At 44.6% G+C, this 18,865-nt stretch overlaps 1 protein-coding gene across 1 annotated transcript in view; it reads left to right on the top strand.

Moving 5' to 3' along the window:
- The first annotated feature begins 315 nt into the window (after positions 1-315).
- LOC144364818 (unconventional myosin-Ib-like) overlaps positions 316-18,865 on the top strand; it is a 36,535-nt gene continuing 17,985 nt past the window's right edge. The window contains exons 1-5 of the mRNA XM_078036205.1: positions 316-528; positions 1,511-1,641; positions 3,067-3,141; positions 3,843-3,980; positions 12,635-12,805. Of these exons, the coding sequence (XP_077892331.1) occupies positions 12,697-12,805 (109 nt within the window). The 5' untranslated portion in view covers positions 316-528; positions 1,511-1,641; positions 3,067-3,141; positions 3,843-3,980; positions 12,635-12,696. The remainder of the gene's footprint in view (positions 529-1,510; positions 1,642-3,066; positions 3,142-3,842; positions 3,981-12,634; positions 12,806-18,865) is intronic.

Here is an 18,865-nt window from a genome sequence, read left to right on the forward strand (position 1 = left end):
TTGGACCCAGGGCCTTATTCATGTTAGGCAACCACTCTACTTCTGAGCTTCAGCCCCAGTCCTGTGGTTATCCTTAGAATGCATGCCATAGGCAGGTCAGGGTCTTAGGCACTGTGAGAGCCACAGCAGTGTCCACATCTATGAGCTGGACAGACAAATGAACAGGCAGACCCTCCTGTAGAATCTTACAGAGCTTGCTGTGTGGGCCCTTGGGTGCTGGCTTTGTGTGGCGCCATCTAGTGGTGTTTTTCAATTTTCTGCTTTGAGAGTGTCCCCTTAACTAAGTAGGAAATGTTTTGTACTTGAGGGCCTAACTAATGACAGGTGAAGAGATACTGACCAGCACTTCCCAGACTCAGGTTTGCCCCTGCTCCATGCCTCGCCCTCACGCGCATGGCAAGTCACAGTGCAGGGTGAGTGCTGGGCCCTGACCTGAGCCTTTTCTACAGGCCTGCCAGCTAAAGACAGAAACCATCACCTACGAAGAGAAGGAACAGCAGCTGGTCAACGACTGTGTGAAGGAGCTGAGTATGTCCCCTGCCCACTCACTCCCAACCCCCATCCCAGCTTCTAGTTTCTTCTATCTCCCATTGCCATGACCCAGTGGCTTTGTATCGTCCTTGATGAAGAGCAGGCTCCCTGCCAGCCTGAAATCAGTGAAAGGAGACCTGACCTTGTATGGCACCCCCTCCCCATTTGTGAATCAGGTTCCAGGCCATTAACCATATATTATCTCAGTTTCTTCTGAGAGGGATATTTAATTTTGACTTTCTGCTGGAATATTAGAATTATTAAATGCCAAAGTTAGGCTCAGATACAGAAATCTGGCTTGAGAATGTGAAGAAAACTGCTTTTTAGTGATTTGATTTATGAAAATTGAGGCCCGAGTTCTCAGTTTTGCAAATAAGTACTCCCCTACCATTTTCTCCATTGTAAGTTTGCAAGGTAAGATAAAAGGGCAAATAGAATCTTTTGCATTTCATCAAAATACTAAGCAAATGAACCACACCCCATGTTTAAGTCTTATAAAATGGGTTATGTCTGAATAGGAATGAAAACCAAAGGGAATTGTAGTGTGCATCAGCAACTGAGATTTCTAGAATAAGGTACATGTAGCAGGGCTTCCTGTTGGTGACATGGATCCATTCATGTGTGGAATGTTGAGATTTGGCCAGATGCACCATGTTTGGGGTGTCTCCTCCTGGCTCACTCCCAGTGCCTGCCTGATTGGCTCTGAGGAGACAGACTTAATCAGTGGGGTTAGGCCCTTCTACCGAGCCCAGGATGACAGCCCATGGGAAGATCATGTCCCTTCTCATGACTGACTGAGTCCTGAGAAGCCACTTTGCTTCACCATGGAAGAACACAGTCACTATGCATCCCTTCATCATGTACCCTCTGCACTCCTCCCCATAAAGGTGGGTTTTCATGTGTGAACCACCAGGAAACCACTCTCTCTGGTCTGTGTGTGTAGTTTTCTCTCTTACTCTTTGTCATTTCTTTGTCAAAGGGGATGCCAATGTGCAGATTGCCAGCATCTCAGAGTAGTTGGCCAAGAAGACTGAAGATGCTGCCCGCCAGCAAGAGGAGATCACGCACCTGCTGTCACAGATCGTCGACTTGCAGAAAAAGGCCAAAGCTGTAAGGCTTCTGTCACTCTGGCTAACACCACAGTGGTTGTGCCAAGATGGGAAGGGGCCATTACTCTAGAAGAGTGTGTGTTGCCCCTTTGGAGAAAAAGCTTAGTGGATTCAGTAATAAAATGTCTTGTGGCCCTGAGTTGGCAAAGGGTCTTTTCATAACCTCTTACCTCCTGAGAATAATCTACAGATTAATAGAATTCATCAAAAAAGGTGCTGCAGGAATTCATTAGAAGCTAATACACTGGCCACAGTAATTATGCTTGACAATAGCCTGTGGTTGTTTAGTCTCTTAGTGCAATCCCAGCACCCAAATTTACATCAGCAGGAATTGGGTTACTAGAGAGGAGCAGCCTTCCATGAGTACATCCTCCTCTGAGTGTGACATTCCTAGAAGTGGCCATGCTAATTAATTAGAGAAGTAACATTCCTCCAGAGGCCAGAGGCCAGAGGCCAGGGTAATGAGAGTTACTGTACTTACAAAATAAGAAATTTTTCTCTTCCTGCCCAATTCTACTTTCTTCTACTTCTGCCACTTTATGTTTTCCTTCCTCCTCTTTTCTTAATTATTATGTCTCAACACTTCTATATGATGTGCTCAGGGCATGTATTTGAAAGTGTCTAAGTTACCAGTTCCCCAGAATCCAAATTGAGACCTGATGAAGCACAGTGCTCTTCATCCAGAGGTCTCCACTTTGAGGTAGATTCAGTACTTTGATGAGCTTTGGGGGTAAGGATTGGGGTTCACTCTGTGGTCATGAAGAGTTATATAGATGATGTTGGGTAGTCAAAGGGTGGACTATTGTAGATATTACTTGTTGTGTGTCCATTCCTCATTTATTGTAATTAAATGGATTTCAATTCTTATTTTTTAATGAGCTCAACTAAGATAATTTACAATGCAGTTATGACTGTCCTTGTGGTAGTTCTGGCCAATGAGAAATCCCATGGGAGGAAATTATTTCGAAAATAAAATAAAAAGTTGCTGTTGATGTGAAGTTCTGAACTTTAATTTAATCACCTGCCTAGTATTTGTTTGGACTCAGTGCACCAAGTATGTTGTGCAGTAGAAGTAGCCCCTTGAGGATTAAGTGAAATGGCAAAAAACAGTTTTATTTCCCATATGAAACCTTTGCTGTGAGAGGCTAAATAATTTTGGAAAAATGTAAAGAAAGAAGCAGAGAGAGAAAAAGAAGAAAGATGGAAGGAAGGAGAGAGACTAGCTTCTAGAAAGCAGCCTTTACATTGGAGGTAGGGAGTGGAAATTGGACTGTAAGGCCTTCAAAATTATATAAGACAAAATTTTACTCCAGTTTGAGATAACACATTTCATTGTAGAAAGGGGATGGGGTCCTAATGGATCAGGTAATGAGGGGAAGAGTTGGGCTTATCTGGTGTCTACTTACGTGTCTTTGCTGTGTTTTAGTGTGCAGTGGAAAATGAGGAACTCGTCCAACACCTGGGAGCTGCCAAGGATGCCCAGCAGCAGCTCACGGCCGAGGTGGGTGTGTCTCCCTTACCTCTTGAGGGCTTTTGGTTCCAGTGAAGGTAGAGCATATTCCCTTGACAGGCTTTGTTCATGTCCATGGTAACAACTGTTTTTATTGTTGGTGTTGTTGTTTGTACTAGGGGTCGAACCCAGAAGTGCTTAACCACTGAGCCACATCCCCAGCCCTTTTTCCTTTTCATTTTGAGACTGGATCTCACTAAGTTGCTGAGGAACAACTGTTTTTATATTGAATTTAATATAGCTTTCACCTCGGTTCTGCGCCTGCTGCCCCTGTTGCTGGTTGTGAACACAGGGAGGCCATGTTCCACACCAGCCCAGGGCCTGGCACCTGCTAAATCTTGGCTCTGTAAATGCTCATCAGTGTAAACCATGCAACATATGGCTTGAGAGGAGCCTGTTCAAGGATATGCCTTGAAGCAGGGTGTGCTGGTTTGCTTTTCTGTTCATTTAAGGTTGTTTTATCCACGTTGCTCATTGTTGGTATTTTAGGAGATTTTTGAGACTGTAGACTCACTCTAAGTAAAAGTTAAAGAAAAACCAATCTTGAGAGTTTTTGCCATTTGGCCAGCAGGGCAGCTGTTCCACACTGGAGGCCTGGTTAGATTGCATGTGTGTTTCTGGCTCTTGTGGGGGGCATGCGCCCGACTCCTCATGAGGTCCTGACCCTCTGCATCTTTCCTGGTCTTCTGTAGCTGCGTGAGCTGGAGGACAAGTACGCAGAGTGCATGGAGATGCTTCACGAAGCGCAGGAAGAGCTGAAGAACCTCAGGAACAAAACCATGCCCAACACCACGTCCCGGCGCTACCACTCGCTGGGCCTGTTTCCCATGGTGAGCTGGTGCTTTCTTCCCAGCACCCCTCTTCCCACCCACAAGGAGGCTTGTCGGGTAGGATGGCCATGGTGCCTGATATTGTGAGCACTGGAGTTGGGCGTTTATACTTAGCCTCTTATTTCACAGTCAAGGGCAAGTGAGGCCAGTAGATGTCTTCTTAACTGCATAAGACAGATTGTTGCTTTATTTTCCATCCCTCTAAATCTGTTGTCTTTCCTACTCCTGCCATTAAAACATAAATTTACTATGAACTTGATTTACTTAGATGTATTTTCTACATGACTTTTTTTCCTAACCTTATTAGAGTATGTGTTATTTCTTTTGGCTCCAAAAGTACATTCCAGAATTCTTAAAGTGCCATATAGTTCTGTTGGATCTCTGTATACTTATGACTCATTCTCTTGGTGACTTTGGGTGTCTGTGATCTCTAAACAACTTTTCTTTTCTTGTTTTGTTATTTTTTTTTCATACTATTTTCACACAACCTTATTTCTTTAGCCCCACTTAATTTGTTTCATGTTGGGGCTTTAGGGGGAATGTGTTAGAGAAGGGGATTTTTCAGGAGGTTAATCTCTCTGGACAGCATAAGGGTTAAGCTCCTTGTTTGGTCATTTCTACATTTCTACATATCTCAGTTCCATGCTTCTCTGGGGATCCAGAGAGGGCCTCCCTGTGCATGGGCAGTTGAACTGGTCATGGGGACTTTTGAATGAGTCCCTCTGCTTTGGGGGCAGGAAGTTGGGAGGCCTGGTTGATGTCCCCCAGGTGAAATGCATGTCTGGCCAAGAAGACCACTACCCACGGGTATGGATGTAAGAGAGGAAACATCACAGATTGAGAGGAAACCACTTGCACACCCTCCTGCCATACCCAGGATCAAAGGAAAGCATCTTAAAAAATAGTTTACAAAATGCTCTGTGTTATTAGGGGATTTCCCACCTTTTGAAATTAGCCCACCTAATTAATGCATCTTCCTTTTACACTCCCCCCAAACACTTGCAAATAAGTTACAGGCATTATGACTCTTTTCCTCCTTAACATTTAAATTTTTTTGTAGTTGTAGATGGATAGAATGCCTTTATTTTATTTATTTTTATGTGATGCTGAGGATGGAACCCAGTGCCTCATGCATGCCAGGCAGGCACTCTACCACGGAGCTACAGCCCCAGCCCTTGCCTTAACATTTAGCCTGTATTTTCCAAGCCCCATAAAGCCCAGCACAGTGATTATATCCAGGACTAAATTGTTTGTTGAATAGTATCTAGCATACACCATGCTAGGCTAATCTTGCTCTGAAACCCAAAGAAGTTAAACCAGTGAGGGAAATATGGACCTGTAGCTTAGATCAGCAACTTGGGGACCAGCAGCTCAGCAACGCATAGCAGATGAGACAAATCCAGGAAAAGGAAGCAAGAGAGGAACCTGAAACATGAAAGGCAAGGCGGAATCCATCAAGGTTTCCATGGAAGCCATTGGAAGAGGAGATTTCTGAACTACAGCCAAAGGTTTAAGGACCTCTTTTTAGAAGAGAAAGAACAGAAAAGAGATGTGTTGTTCTTCCACACCCGAAAATATATAAGCCCACAGTCCTCCTCAGGGCCTCTATTACCTATGACACTAAGGCCTTGAATAGCTGTAGCAATATTCAACCCCTGCCTCTCCTGCGTGCCTGAACCCCAACAGTGGTGTCTCCTGCCACCCTCAGGCCCCCGAAAAAGCAACTGTATTGTATTCTCAGCTGTTCTGATGTTCTGCAGAAACTGAAACCGACCAGCCAAAGCAGGTAAAGTTGCAGGGCTTAGGAACCAGGTAAGTAGGCCCTGTAGCCCATCAGCTGTGGTCTAGCCCCTGGTCCCTGTCAGTGGCTGTGCTGTCAAGGAAGGAATCCCGACACACCATAATTGTCCCAGGGATGAAGAGGGAGGGCTCAGCCAGATATCAAAACCAGCCAAACCTCTGGGGCTTTACAGACATATAGAGTGCCACTTCTGAACTCTCAGTGATAACTGGTTGGTCATATTTTGCATTTTTAATCAATTCATCATGAGTCAATATTTTTATAAAATACCATAACACTAATTTATGAGAAAAAATAAAATGCAAAGCAAACTATAATATAATATCAAATTTTAATTGGATTTAACAGACATTAAATTGCATTTTAAAATATAGGAACAAACATAGGGAAAACTAAAAGCATTATGAAGACAGTACCCATTAATCATTGAAAATGTGCCTAGGGCATTTAGTATGGAGACTCATTGTTAAATTCAACTTTCATAGATCTGCAGCTATAACTAACCAAATAGTAAAAAGATAGGTAAGTGGTGATTTTCTGTACTAAACACTGAGACCCGCTTTTGAATGAATACTGTTTTATCAGTATTAAGGTTTATAATATAATAAATGAGTATGTTTCTTTTAATTTATTTTTCAGCTAGCTCAGGTTGATAAGTGTCCCATTTACAAGGGATAATGTATAAGCTTCTGAGCTCTCTTTTACTAAGACTCCAGATTGAATCTCATATATCTAATTTCTTGACAAAAAATTTCCAGTGGGGTTTGTTTTCCAGTCTATAATTCAGGCTGAAGGCTACACAATGCAAATTTTTATGCCTCCAAGTTAGATAATAATGTTAAGCTTTAAATTTTGAAAGGCTTGATAACTATTAAATTCATGGTAAATAAAACAAATTAGAAAAATAAATATACACTTGCAGTTGCTCAGATTTTTAGGCATTTTTGGCTAAAGATTGCCAAACAAACCTTAAAGCATCACTTGTTGTAATGTGATCATTAGTTAGTGGCTCATGCCACCTGCAACTCAACCCAAGTGTTTCATGACACTTGAGCGGACCCACATGCTTGGTCATGTGCTTGGACTTCATGACAATGTTAATTGTTCAAAATGCATCTAACTATTTACTCTCGATTTCCATTCTTATCTCATTGTGGACAGTTTGCAGACTGACATGAGCCCTCAGACCATTCTTAAGGTAGTGCTGGTGTGGGAACATTTATGGTATAAAACACCTTTTTGTTAAATATAATGAATTTCTGGTGAAGTGATGAAGCTTTTAAACATAATTTGTTATTTTTGCTTCTAGAAATATCCCCCTCGTGGCACAGAGCAGTGGGGAGAAGTTGATGCCTTGGGATGGGCCCTTCTTCTCTTACTTAACCTCAAAACAAACATCATCAGTGAACATTTCCGCTTGATGATACTGCCACCCCTCATGCAAAGAAACATAAATGCATGGTTTTCATCAAACAGAGGTGCAGGATCTATAGGAGATGTCCAGGCCACATCTTGTCCTTCTTGATCCTGACTTGATGAACTAGAACCTATGGGTGCATTGTAGTGTTAACTGTGGAATTGTTTAAGTAGGGGATGGAAGATTGAAAAAGCAAAAGGGAAAATTGAAAAAGCAATAGTACTGAAAACCACGAGAATCAGAGCCATCAATTCTGTAGGACTGGGGGAGCAAAGGAAATATGTGGCATTGTTTAGACAAAAAAAAATCAATCTAATTATTAAGTTACTGTCTCTTAGCTCTGAATTCACCATTATATACCCTGCTGAGGCTTCTGTGTCAGGTGCTGCATTAGGGAGACCCCTGAGGGCAGGAGGAGAAGCAGGAGACCTGTTCCTTCCTGCCTGTGAGCTGTCTCCCTCAGCAGCGCTTCTCCACTCTGGCAACAACATGGCTCTCCCTCATCCTAGACCTGCCTCACCACAACACTCCTTCCTCCTGCTCAGGGAGGGAAGTGGAAACGCACCTTCCCCTCAGAGCTCTGGGTTCACCTGCTCAGGACCCCCTCCTACGGCCTTCTCAGTTTATTTTATTCTAACCTGTTTCCTTTGCTCCCCAAGTCTTACAGAAGTGGGGGCTCTGATTCCTGTGGTTATCAGCACTATGTTTTCCCAACGTTCCTTTTGCTTTTTCAATCTTCCATCCCCTTCTTAAGCAATTCCCCATATTCTCTGTTGAAAAAGAGCCAGTCCTTCCTACTGGTTGATAATTGTGACTCATTCCTCCAGCACCTAGTTCAACTTTTACCTCCGTTGGTCGGAATTCTTTGTGAGAGTAATGAAAATTTTCATTTTAGCAAGATCCAAACCATATGTGGCCAGGCCTATTAGATGGGCTTTCCAGGGTCGAAAATGCAGTGACGGAAGGAAACCGTGATGATAAACCATGGCCCTGAGGCCTGTTTAGTAACAAAGACCCTAGCACATTGCTATAATTATGCATATAAACTCTAGAGTAGAGGCAGTCATATCAATTGGGGGGCTAGCACAATAATCCAGGAGATGGATAGTTGGTGGCTCTGTTCCAGGTGGTGGTGGAGAAAGAGGTGAAGAGAGGGCAAATTCTAAATGCATTTTGAAGCCAATCTGACAAAGAGTTTTGCTGAGGATTAGATGGAAGGTGAGAGGAGCCAAAGATCGTCCCAGGGCTTTTGACCTAAGCAGCTGGAAGGATGGAGTTGCCATCAGTTGAGTTGGGGAAGGTATTAGGTGGATAAAGTTTCAAGAGAAATCCATGAGTTGAAGTATGCACAGTTGACTTTGAATGTCACTAGGTGTCCAAGTGCAAATGATTCCAAATCTTTGCGCTTTGACTTGATTTATCACTTCCCACTAGAATGAGGAAGCCTGAGGTCAGTCCCTTTCAGCTCTCATTTCAGCATCTCTGGTGCCCAGTACAGTGCCTGGACACAATCATCTCAGAAAATAGCATTTGAGTGAATGGATGGAAAAAAAATTGTATACTCTAGAGGTTCCAATTGAGGCCAAAGTTTGTCTTATTCACGCTCCAACTCCACACTTGTTTTCTAGTCAGGAAGAGAATAACCATTTGGTTCTGTAAACTGCAGCTTCTAGTGTTCATTGGAAACCCATCTTACTAGCTCATCACTTGTAAGTTAAAGTCCTTCTTCCCAGAATAGAGAGAAACCTCTCAGAGAGAGACACAGGAGTTTTCTGTCCTTCTTTTATAAGTGTGGCCCAGCCTGGATTCTGCTGGAGAGTTATTCAGTCAGAAGACAGGGCTTTGACAACATCTCAGCTCTAGGAGGCGCCAGGGGACTGAGGTGGATCAGGTTATGCCTCCTCCTTGCTTCTTTCTTTGTGTGTGGATATGCTGTTTGTGTTGTGCCCCCATCTCCTAGGAAACCTGAAGAACATTCTAGAACAAGTTCTCTGGGAGCTTCCCTCTCTGCTCAAGTTCAAATCCAAGTAATTACAGGCTGTCTGTTGGACACTTGTCAGGGGACCCCAGCCAGGTGCCTCCTTTGCCTGGTGTCCAGCACAGAATAGGAGGAGCCCTTCTGGACACTCTGTACTTTCACCTTAATTCAGCCAGCTCGGCCTTTTCCACCACTGTGACTCTATAATGAGCTGCCTATCCAGCACCTGACCTCTGGTGTCACCTTCTTCATGGAGGTTTTCTTAACTAAAGATTGCCAAACAAACCTTAAAGCATCACTTGTTGTGATGTGATCATTAGTTAGTGGCTCATGCCACCTGCAACTCAACCCAAGTGTTCCATGACACTTGAGCGCACTCACATGCTTGGTCATGTGCTTGGATTTCAGGACAATGTTAATTGTCCAAAATGCATCTAACCATTTATTCTCAATTTCCATTCTTATCTCATTGTGGACAGTTTGCAGACTGACGTAAGCCCTCAGACCATTCTTCAGGTAGTGCTGGTGTGGGGACTTCTATGGTATAAAGCACCTTTTTGTTAAATATAATGAATTTCTGGTGAAGTGATGAAGCTTTGAACCATAATTTGTTATTTTTGCTTCTAGAAATATCCCCCTCGTGGCACAGAGCAGTGGGGAGAAGTTGATGCCTTGGGATGGGCCCTTCTTCTCTTACTTAACCTCAAAAGAAACAACATCAGTGAACATTTCCGCTTGATGATACAGCCACCCCTCATGCAAAGAAACATAAATGCATGGTTTTCTTCAAACAGAAGTGCAGGATCTATAGGAGATGTCCAGGCCACATCTTGTCCTTCTTGACCCTGACTTGATGAACTGGAACCTGTGGGTGCATTCTAGTGTTAACTGTGGAATTGTTTAAGTAGGGGATGGAAGATTGAAAAAGCAAAAGGGAAAATTGAAAAAGCAATAGTACTGAAAACCATGGGAATCAGAGCCCTCAATTCTGTAGGACTGGGGGAGCAAAGGAAATATGTGGCATTGTTTAGACAAAAAAAATCAATCTAATTATTATGTTACTGTCTCTTAGCTCTGAATTCACCATTATATACCCTGCTGAGGCTTCTGTGTCAGGTCCTACAGATAGGGAGACTTCTGAGGGCAGAAGGAGAACTAGGAGACCTGTTTCTTCCTGCCTGTGAGCTGTCTCCCTCAGCAGCGCTTCTCCACCCTGGCAACAACATGGCTCTCCCTCATCCTAGACCTGCCTCACCACAACACTCCTTCCTCCTGCTCAGGGAGGGAAGTGGAGACGCACTCTCCCCTCAGAGCTCTGGGTTCAGCTGCTCAGGACCCCCTCCTACGGCCTTCTCAGTTTATTTTATTCTAACCTGTTTCCTTTGCTCCCCATGTCTTACAGAAGTGGGGGCTCTGATTCCTGTGGTTATCAGCACTATGTTTTCCCAACGTTCCCTTTTGCTTTTTCAATCTTCAATCCCCTGCTTAAGCAATTCCCCATGTTCTCTCTGTTGAAAAAAGAAGCCAGTCCTTCCTACTGGTTGATAATTGTGACTCAATCCTCCAGCACTTAGTTCAACTTTGTCCTCCATTGGTCGGAATTCTTTGTGAGAGTAATGAAAATTTTCATTTTAGCAAGATCCAAACCATATGTGGCCAGGCCTATTAGATGGGCTTTCCAGGGTGGAAAATGCAGTGACGGAAGGAAACCGTGATGATAAACCATGGCCCTGAGGCCTGTTTAGAAACAAAGACCCTAGCACATTGCTATGATTATGCATATAAACTCTAGAGTAGAGGCAGTCATATCAATTGGGGGGCTAGCACAATAATCCAGGAGAAGGATAGTTGGTGGCTCTGTTCCAGGTGGTGGTGGAGAAAGAGGTGAAGAGAGGGTTAATTCTAAATGCATTTTGAAGCCAATCTGACAAAGAGGTTTGCTGAGGATTAGATGGAAGATGAGAGGAGTCAAAGATCATCCCAGGGCTTTGACCTAAGCAGCTGGAAGGATGGAGTTGCCATCAGTTGAGTTGGGGAAGGTATTAGGTGGATAAAGTTTCAGGAGAAATCCATGAGTTGAAGTATGCACAGTTGAATTTGAAATGTCACTAGGTGTCTAAGTGCAAATGATTCCAAATCTTTGCGCTTTGACTTCATCACTTCCCACTAGAATGAGGAAGCCTGATGTCAGTCCCTTTCAGCTCTCATTTCAGCATCTCTGGTGCGCAGCACAGTGTCTGGACCACAATCATCTCAGAAAATAGCATTTGAGTGAATGGATGAAAAAAAAATTGTATACTGCAGAGGTTTCAATTGAGGCCAAAGTTTGTCTTATTCAAGTTGCAACTCCACACTTGTTTTCCAGTCAGGAAGAGAATAACCATTTGGTTCTGTAAACTGCAGCTTCTAGTGTTCACTGGAAACCCATCTTACTAGTTCATCACTTGTAAGTTGAAGTCCTTCTTCCCCGAAGTAGAGAGAAACCTCTCAGAGAGAGACACAGGAGTTTTCTGTCCTTCTTTTATAAGTGTGGCCCAGCCTGGATTCTGCTAGAGACTTATTCAGTCAGATGACAGGGCTTTGATAACATCTCAGCTCTAGGAGGGGCCAAGGGACTGAGGTGGATCAGGAGATGCCTCCTCCTGGCTTCTTTTTTGTGGGTGGATATGCTGTTTGTGTTGTGCCCCCATCTCCTAGAAACCTGAAGAACATTCTAGAACACGTTCTCTGGGAGCTTCCCTCTCTGCTCAAGTTCAAATCCAAGTAATTACAGACTGTCTGTTGGACACTTGTCAGGGGACCACAGCCAGGTGCCTCCTTTGCCTGGTGTCCAGCACAGAATAGGAGGAGCCCTTCTGGACACTCTGTACTTTCACCTTAATTCAGCCAGCTTGGCCTTTTGCACCAGTGTGACTCTATAATGAGCTGCCTATCCAGCACCTGACCTCTGGTGTCACCTTCTTTATGGAGGTTTCCTTAACTCCCCATTTCAGTTTATGAGTCCCTGTTGTGCAGAGAGAGACAGAGAAAGTGAAGGTGAAGATGGAGAAGGCTGATTTGATATTAGCCAACTTGATCTTGTTGTTATGTTCAGAATACAAGACTACATGCACTCGGTGGAGCTTAGCATTTTTACTTATTTGGTATTGTTTTTCCTTTCACTTTTCCTTCACCAAATCTAGAAAGCATAAGGTGCTCACTAATTAGAGGTAACCATAGTTACCAAGTTGTCTTCAAATTGTCTTGAAGAGGACTTTTTTTCCTCCCTCTTGGTTTTAATTCTTCAAAAGGCATTTTACATGTCAGTCATCCTTATTCTATATTCAGTTTCACTGGATGATTTTCCTAACTCAGGAGTCTTTTGGTAGCCATATTAAAAGTTCAAAAGTAAAATAAGAAAACAATTCATTCTTAGAAAATAGTTTCAGGTCCTGAATTGTCTGATTTTAATATTTCAGCTGATTGGGTGGCAAGAAGAGATGAGCCTGGACCCTGCTTAGTTCAATGTGTACAGGGCGAGATGCCTCAACAGAAAGAAGTTGGCACCTGGAGGAGTGGTTTTAAAATGTCCACTTGGGGGCGCTCTGGTTTTCTGCAGGAGCAGAACCAAGGTCCATTTCTCTGGTTAGGTAAGTTACTGAGTATGAAATTTCACAGACACTCAGGTTCCAATGAGCCACTGTGGTGATAAGATACCCTTAGAGACTGGCTGGCTTCCTCTTCATCCAGTCAGCCCTATTGTTCTGCTTTCTCCTGCCTCTGCTCATTACCTTCATAGTTCTTGCTGCATTATATTTCAATTGCCAACTCTTCCGACTCCTCCTTTTGGCTGTGTCTCTGTACGAGCCACATCAACACAGTGCCTGGCACACGGATGCATTGCTGTGTGTGTTGCTGAGCCTGTGTAGGGCTCAAAACGGTCCCTGTGAGCTAAGAAGGGAGAGCAATTGAATCTTTTCCGGAATGGGACTTAGATCAAGCATGTTGAAATTATTCTGGCTGCAGCCCAGGGGAGTCTGGGCAGGTATGACTTGAACAACTGCTAATTGTACCTGTTCCTATTTGCATATTAGCCACAAGAAGAAAAAGATAGAAAAGGATATTGTTCTTGGAACTCAATTAGATTTGCCTTATTTCATTTGTCAGTAACTCTTTTTCCTTCCGGAAAATTTCCAAATCAGAAGCATCTTCGGAGTCCTGGTAATGGACACAAAATTAAGACAATAGAAAAGCTACCCATTCTTACAGAAGAACATGATACCATGAATGACTGGGGTTTAAAATTTCAGCACATCTTGAGACAATATTTCATCAATATTTTAGAGTCCCAACAGAGCCTGCCAAGACTTGGTTGGTAGGTTGAGAAGCCAAGGGTAGGCCCCAACGTCTGTACTGGTGCCTTTCTCAAAGATGGGTGACAGGGAGACAACCATAGGATGAGTCCTAGCAGGCATAGCTGGACTTAATCACTCAGAGTTAAGCCTTGGTCCCGAGTGAGGAGCAGGAGTGAGAGAACCAACATAAAAGGAAGCAGAGAGAAGTGGAGGGAGATCTAGGCAGAGACTCCACAAGGGGCAGAGCACAGTGGAAGAGGTTTCAGGCCAGAGTGCAGAGAAATTAACCTGGACTAGAGGCTGGGAAAGCAGGAAAGAACTGGCAACATAAAGTTCTGATGAACTAAGAGGCAAATATGCAGCTGAGCCCAAGTGATACCCACCCAGCTTCCCTCTGGAAATATTAGTTTCAATCTCCCCTAACATAAGGTGGCAAAATAACACAACGTGTGAAGTTGCTCTGTGAGAGAGGGCATGCCAACGTTGGCCTCCATACTGTTACCCTGCCGAAAAGCAGGCTCATCATTGTGAGATTTTGAGAAGAAGTTGGGATTTTGGGGGGGAAATTTCTATATTTTAAAAACATGAGCACTCTGGTTCCAGGAAAGATAAGAGTAAGCACAGTTCACACATCTTCCAGCTGATGATAGCTCTAGGAGAGACTACATAGACCAGCTATTTGAAGACAATGGAAGGAAAAGAGCAGCAAGGAGATTGGGGAAGAAGACCAGAAAAAGAAGTACATCAAGCCAGTAGTGAGTTTATATTTCGCCTGCTCTGGTGTCCTCCTGGTTTGAACATAGCAGAGCAGGAGACTGCAAGTGGGCTCCAGGGAGAAGTCCCCGAATTTTGGTTCAAGAAGTGAAATTTGGGACTACTAATGCCCAGAGAGAGAGCATGAATGCTCCTGATTTTCTTCCTTTCTTAGCTTTCTCTACTCTCTAGATAGAGCACATCTGTGGTGGCAGCAGTCAGTAATGGAACTGGCAGAACCAAAATTCTGAGGAAGGGCAAATCTTCTATTTGATCAGAAGGATTGCCATCTCAAGAGAGTGAACTCATTGCTTTTTTTCCTCTATGTTCTCCTACCACTAGGACCTGAACATGGCCCCAAATATGGCAGTGTGAAGCAGACCAGAGTAACCAGAATCCCAAGTTCCTAAGGGAAGGACTTGAAAGGGAAAAAACACAAAGAACATAAAGCACTGGAGAGGTTAAAGAGGAGGAAAGGGACCTCCATGTGTTTATGAACTCCAAGGTTTCCTATTGTCGCTACTCCACTGCAGCCAGACATGTTTAGATCTGGTCCTAACTAGCATACCAAAGACTTTGAGAACTGAAGTAATGGAGAGATCACCATCCAGTTCCCAGCCTGGCCAATGAGTGATTGATGAAGCCTGAAATGGAGCCAACAAGGAGTATAAACTCTTTGAAAACAACTGACATTGTCATCAGAGCCCATAAGGTTGGGTTGGTCCTTGATACCAGGACCTGACCAGGTGGATAACCTGCTAAAATAAAAATAGCATTTTTTTAACAAGATTTAAACAAGCTACAGTCTCATAATATAATTTTCACATTGTCCAGAATATAAAATCAAAATTACTGAGCATACAAAAAAAAAAAAAAAACCATCAACATTTAAATTGTCCTTGGAAAAGACAGTCAACAGATGCCGGTGATGAAATTTCACAGATGTTAAAATTATCAAAGTCCTTAAAGCAGCTATGATAAAAGGGCTCAAATGAGCAATTGCAACCATTCTTGAAACAAAGTTTAAAATAGAAAATCTCAGCAAAGACATGAGAGATAAAAGTAGAAATCTGAGAATTTAGAAATACAAAGGCAAACAAAGGAAGTCACTGGATGGACTCATTAGCAGAATTGAAACGACAGAGGGAAGAGTCAGTGAATTTGAAGATAAATAGAAATTATCCAATATAAACCATAGAGAGGAAGAAAAGGATATAAAAAATGAACACAGCCTCTCTGACATATGGGAAGAAAAGAGTGGCTTCTGCACTCACCACTGATTTGACCATAGGTAAGGTCCCCTTGACCTTGGAGCTACAGCTGGTACTGTGACCTTTGATCCTCTGGCACACTCCAGAGGCTCCTTGGGGGGAGGGAATTCCCACCACTAAGACCTTTACTGGTCGCAGTGGACCCTCTGGTGATCCATTTCCCTTTGGGGCGTGAGGCTTCTGAGTTTGCAGGAGAGGTTCTGTGGTTTTTTCCTCCTCTGCTGCTGCTGCCACAGCTGGGGGCTAGAGCTGCTATTTCCTGCTGGGCTACTGGGTCTGCCTGAAGCTGCCTTTCTGCTTGGGCGGGAAAACTGAACTCCCGGCCTGGAACTCCGTTCCGCTGGACCCGGAGTTCTGTTTTCATTACTGACTTTTTCCGCTGTGGTCAACAACTTTCCTGACGTCAGGTTGCCCATGGCTCAGACCCCATTGGGTCTCACAGATCGCACTTCACTGGTGACGACCAGGTAGTGCCCTCTGTAGTTCCTGGCGATGGCTGGTCATTTTGGGGACGCCCACCTGACTCCCGTTCGCCCTGGGCTTCCTGGAAGCTGTTCCAGCCCGGGTTTTCCCTTTGTCTTTCTTGCTTATGCTTATTCTCTCTTTCTCTCTTTCTCTTTTCCATCCCTCCCTGTGACTATGGGCGCCTCTTCGTCTATACCTGAAGCCTCACCTCTCAAATGTTTAATAAAAAATCTGGCCACACTCTCCCTCACACCAGACATCAAGCCAAAACTTTTAATCAAATTCTGTACCCAAGATTGGCCTACATATCCACTGGAGAATGGCAATCATTGGCCTCCAGAAGGCTCCTTAGATCCAAACCTCCTTGGAGACCTTTTTAACTACTGCCAGTGTCTGAAAAAGTGGAGGGAGATTCCTGCTTTGAAGGTTTTAGCCTTCTCCCACAACACCCTGCTCTCTGCTCCTCCTGCTCCCCCTCTGAAGTCCTCCTTGCTTGCAAACCCCTCTCTTCCCCTACTTCTACTCCTGACTTTGCAGATTCTTCCTCATTTGACCCAGCAGATGAACCCCCACCTTATCCCCCAGCCCCATCTGCTCCTTCTCTCCCGCTATACCCTCCTCTTCCTCTGCCTGATTCCAGGGATCCTCAGCCTTCCCTTTCATCCCCTTCCCCTCTGCCCTCTTCTGCCTGCTCCAACTCCTCCTCTGCCAAGACACCCCCTTCCCCTCCCTCTCCTTCCTGTCTGCCTCCTGCCTCTTTCAGTCCTCCTGTTACCAGGTCTAAGGGACTCCTTCCCACCCCCAAGACAATCGCACCCCTTCGTGAGGTAGCTGGTCCTCAGGGTGTCATCAGAGTCCACGTGCCGTTCTCCATGTGGGACATTACTCAGCTAGAGAGGAAGCTAGGCTCATTCACCACTGACCCCACCACTTACATTCAGGAGTTTCAATGGGTCCTGCAAGCATAGAGCCTCACTCATCATGACATCTACATGCTCTTGGCCAATACACGTCTCCCTGAGGAAAGGCGACAGGTCTGGGAGCTAGCCCAAGCCCATGCTGATGAAACTCATAGGACCAATCCCAACCACCCCACAGGCCCTCATGCTGTCCCAGAGCAGGATCCCCTATGGGATTATAACACCCCTGAAGGCTTACAGTCTTGTGACCTTTTGCATCCTGCCTCTTGGCAGGCCTGAAAAAGGCTACCCGCAAGGCTGTTAACTTTCAAAAGGTGCAGGAGGTCATTCAAAAAAAGGAAGAAACACCTTCAGAATTCTTGGATAGACTAACCAAGGCCCTTCAACAGTACACAAACCTCGACCAAGAAACCCCTGATGGCCGTCATGTCTTAATGACATATTTTCTGGCCCAGAACTCCCCTGACATTAAAGCCAAGCTTAAAAAGCTTGAACAGGGCCCTGCTACTCCTCAGACCGAAATCCTCGCTGTGGAGGAGAAGGATTCCACTTACATCAGATGTAAGAGCCCTTCACCTATCCCTGTCCATGAGCTGAGTCTAAGGTTATAGGAAAAGCCCCAGATGAGTCTGAGGATCCAAGGACAGATGAGCTAGTTTTGCAGGGAGCCTGGGAAAGTGAGAATGTTCTAGAAACCTTCCTCCATGGGAGACTCTCACCCATCACGGGGCAGCGACCACATTGGGCAATGAGAAAGTTAGAAATGGCAGGAGGTGGGCCTCAACAGGGAAGTACCAGAAGATCTCAAAGTACCTGGCCCCAGATCCCTGTGGGAGTCACTTCCATACATTGCCTAGGAGCAGGTAGGCAGGCAGGTATGTCCCAGGGGGCCTTGCAAACAGTACAAAGGAAATAACACAGCCTCCCCCACAGCTCTAGCAAGTGCCTCCACCCAGATAGGATACCACCCAGGGAAAAGTTGGTGGAGAGGAAAAGTCTATCTGAATTATCTGAACTGATTGCAAGGCTCATATTAGGGATTGAATTGAGGTGGTGTGTGTGTTGGGGGGGAGGGTTGTAATTATAAAATCATGGGGGAATATATTTCCTGTAGCCAGTAGAGGGCACTTGGAGACAGCAGAAAACTTGAAGGAATTGGCTCTAATGATGGAAGCACAAAATCAGGTAGGTGGGGTTTGCTTTCCTAAGAAGAAGAGATCCAGGGCAGGAGCTGAACCTCCCAACCCCTCTACACCACCACCTGTGCAAGGAAACAGTTTGTCATGGGTTCATGGTGGGAGGAAATGCTAATGGTGGAGACTCAGCCCCTCACATTCCGGATCCTTTCTAGAGTGTCACTGGGTTCTGGTGGCTGCAGTTGCCTGGGGGTAACTGGGCAATGCCAGACCCGCAGGGACTCCCTAGGTTGCAGGTCTTCCCACCTGATTCAGGGTTCTTCCCACTCTTCCCACTCAGTCATATCTCAGTTCCATGCTACTCTGGGGATCCAGAGAGAGCCTCCCTGTGCGTGGGCAGTTGAACTGGTCATGGGGACATTTGAATGAGTCCCTCTGCTTTGGGGGCAGGAAGTTGTGAGGCCTGGTTGATGTCCCCCAGGTGAAATGCATGTCTGGCCAAGAAGACCACTACCCACGGGTGTGGATGTAAGAGAGGAAACATCACAGATTGAGAGGAAACCCCTTGCACACCCTCCTGCCATACCCAGGATCAAAGGAAAGCATCTTAAAAATAGTTTACAAAATGCTCTGTGTTATTAGGGGATTTCCCACCTTTTGAAATTAGCCCACCTAATTAATGCATCTTCCTTTTGCACCATCCCCCCAAAAACTTTTCAAATAAGTTACAGGCATTATGACCCTTTTCCTCCTTAACTTTAAAATTTTTTTGTAGTTGTAGATGATTAGAATGCCTTTATTTTATTTATT

This window comes from Ictidomys tridecemlineatus, unplaced genomic scaffold (assembly GCF_052094955.1).
Source record: "Ictidomys tridecemlineatus isolate mIctTri1 unplaced genomic scaffold, mIctTri1.hap1 Scaffold_2310, whole genome shotgun sequence".
Classification (NCBI taxonomy): Eukaryota; Metazoa; Chordata; class Mammalia; order Rodentia; family Sciuridae; genus Ictidomys; species Ictidomys tridecemlineatus.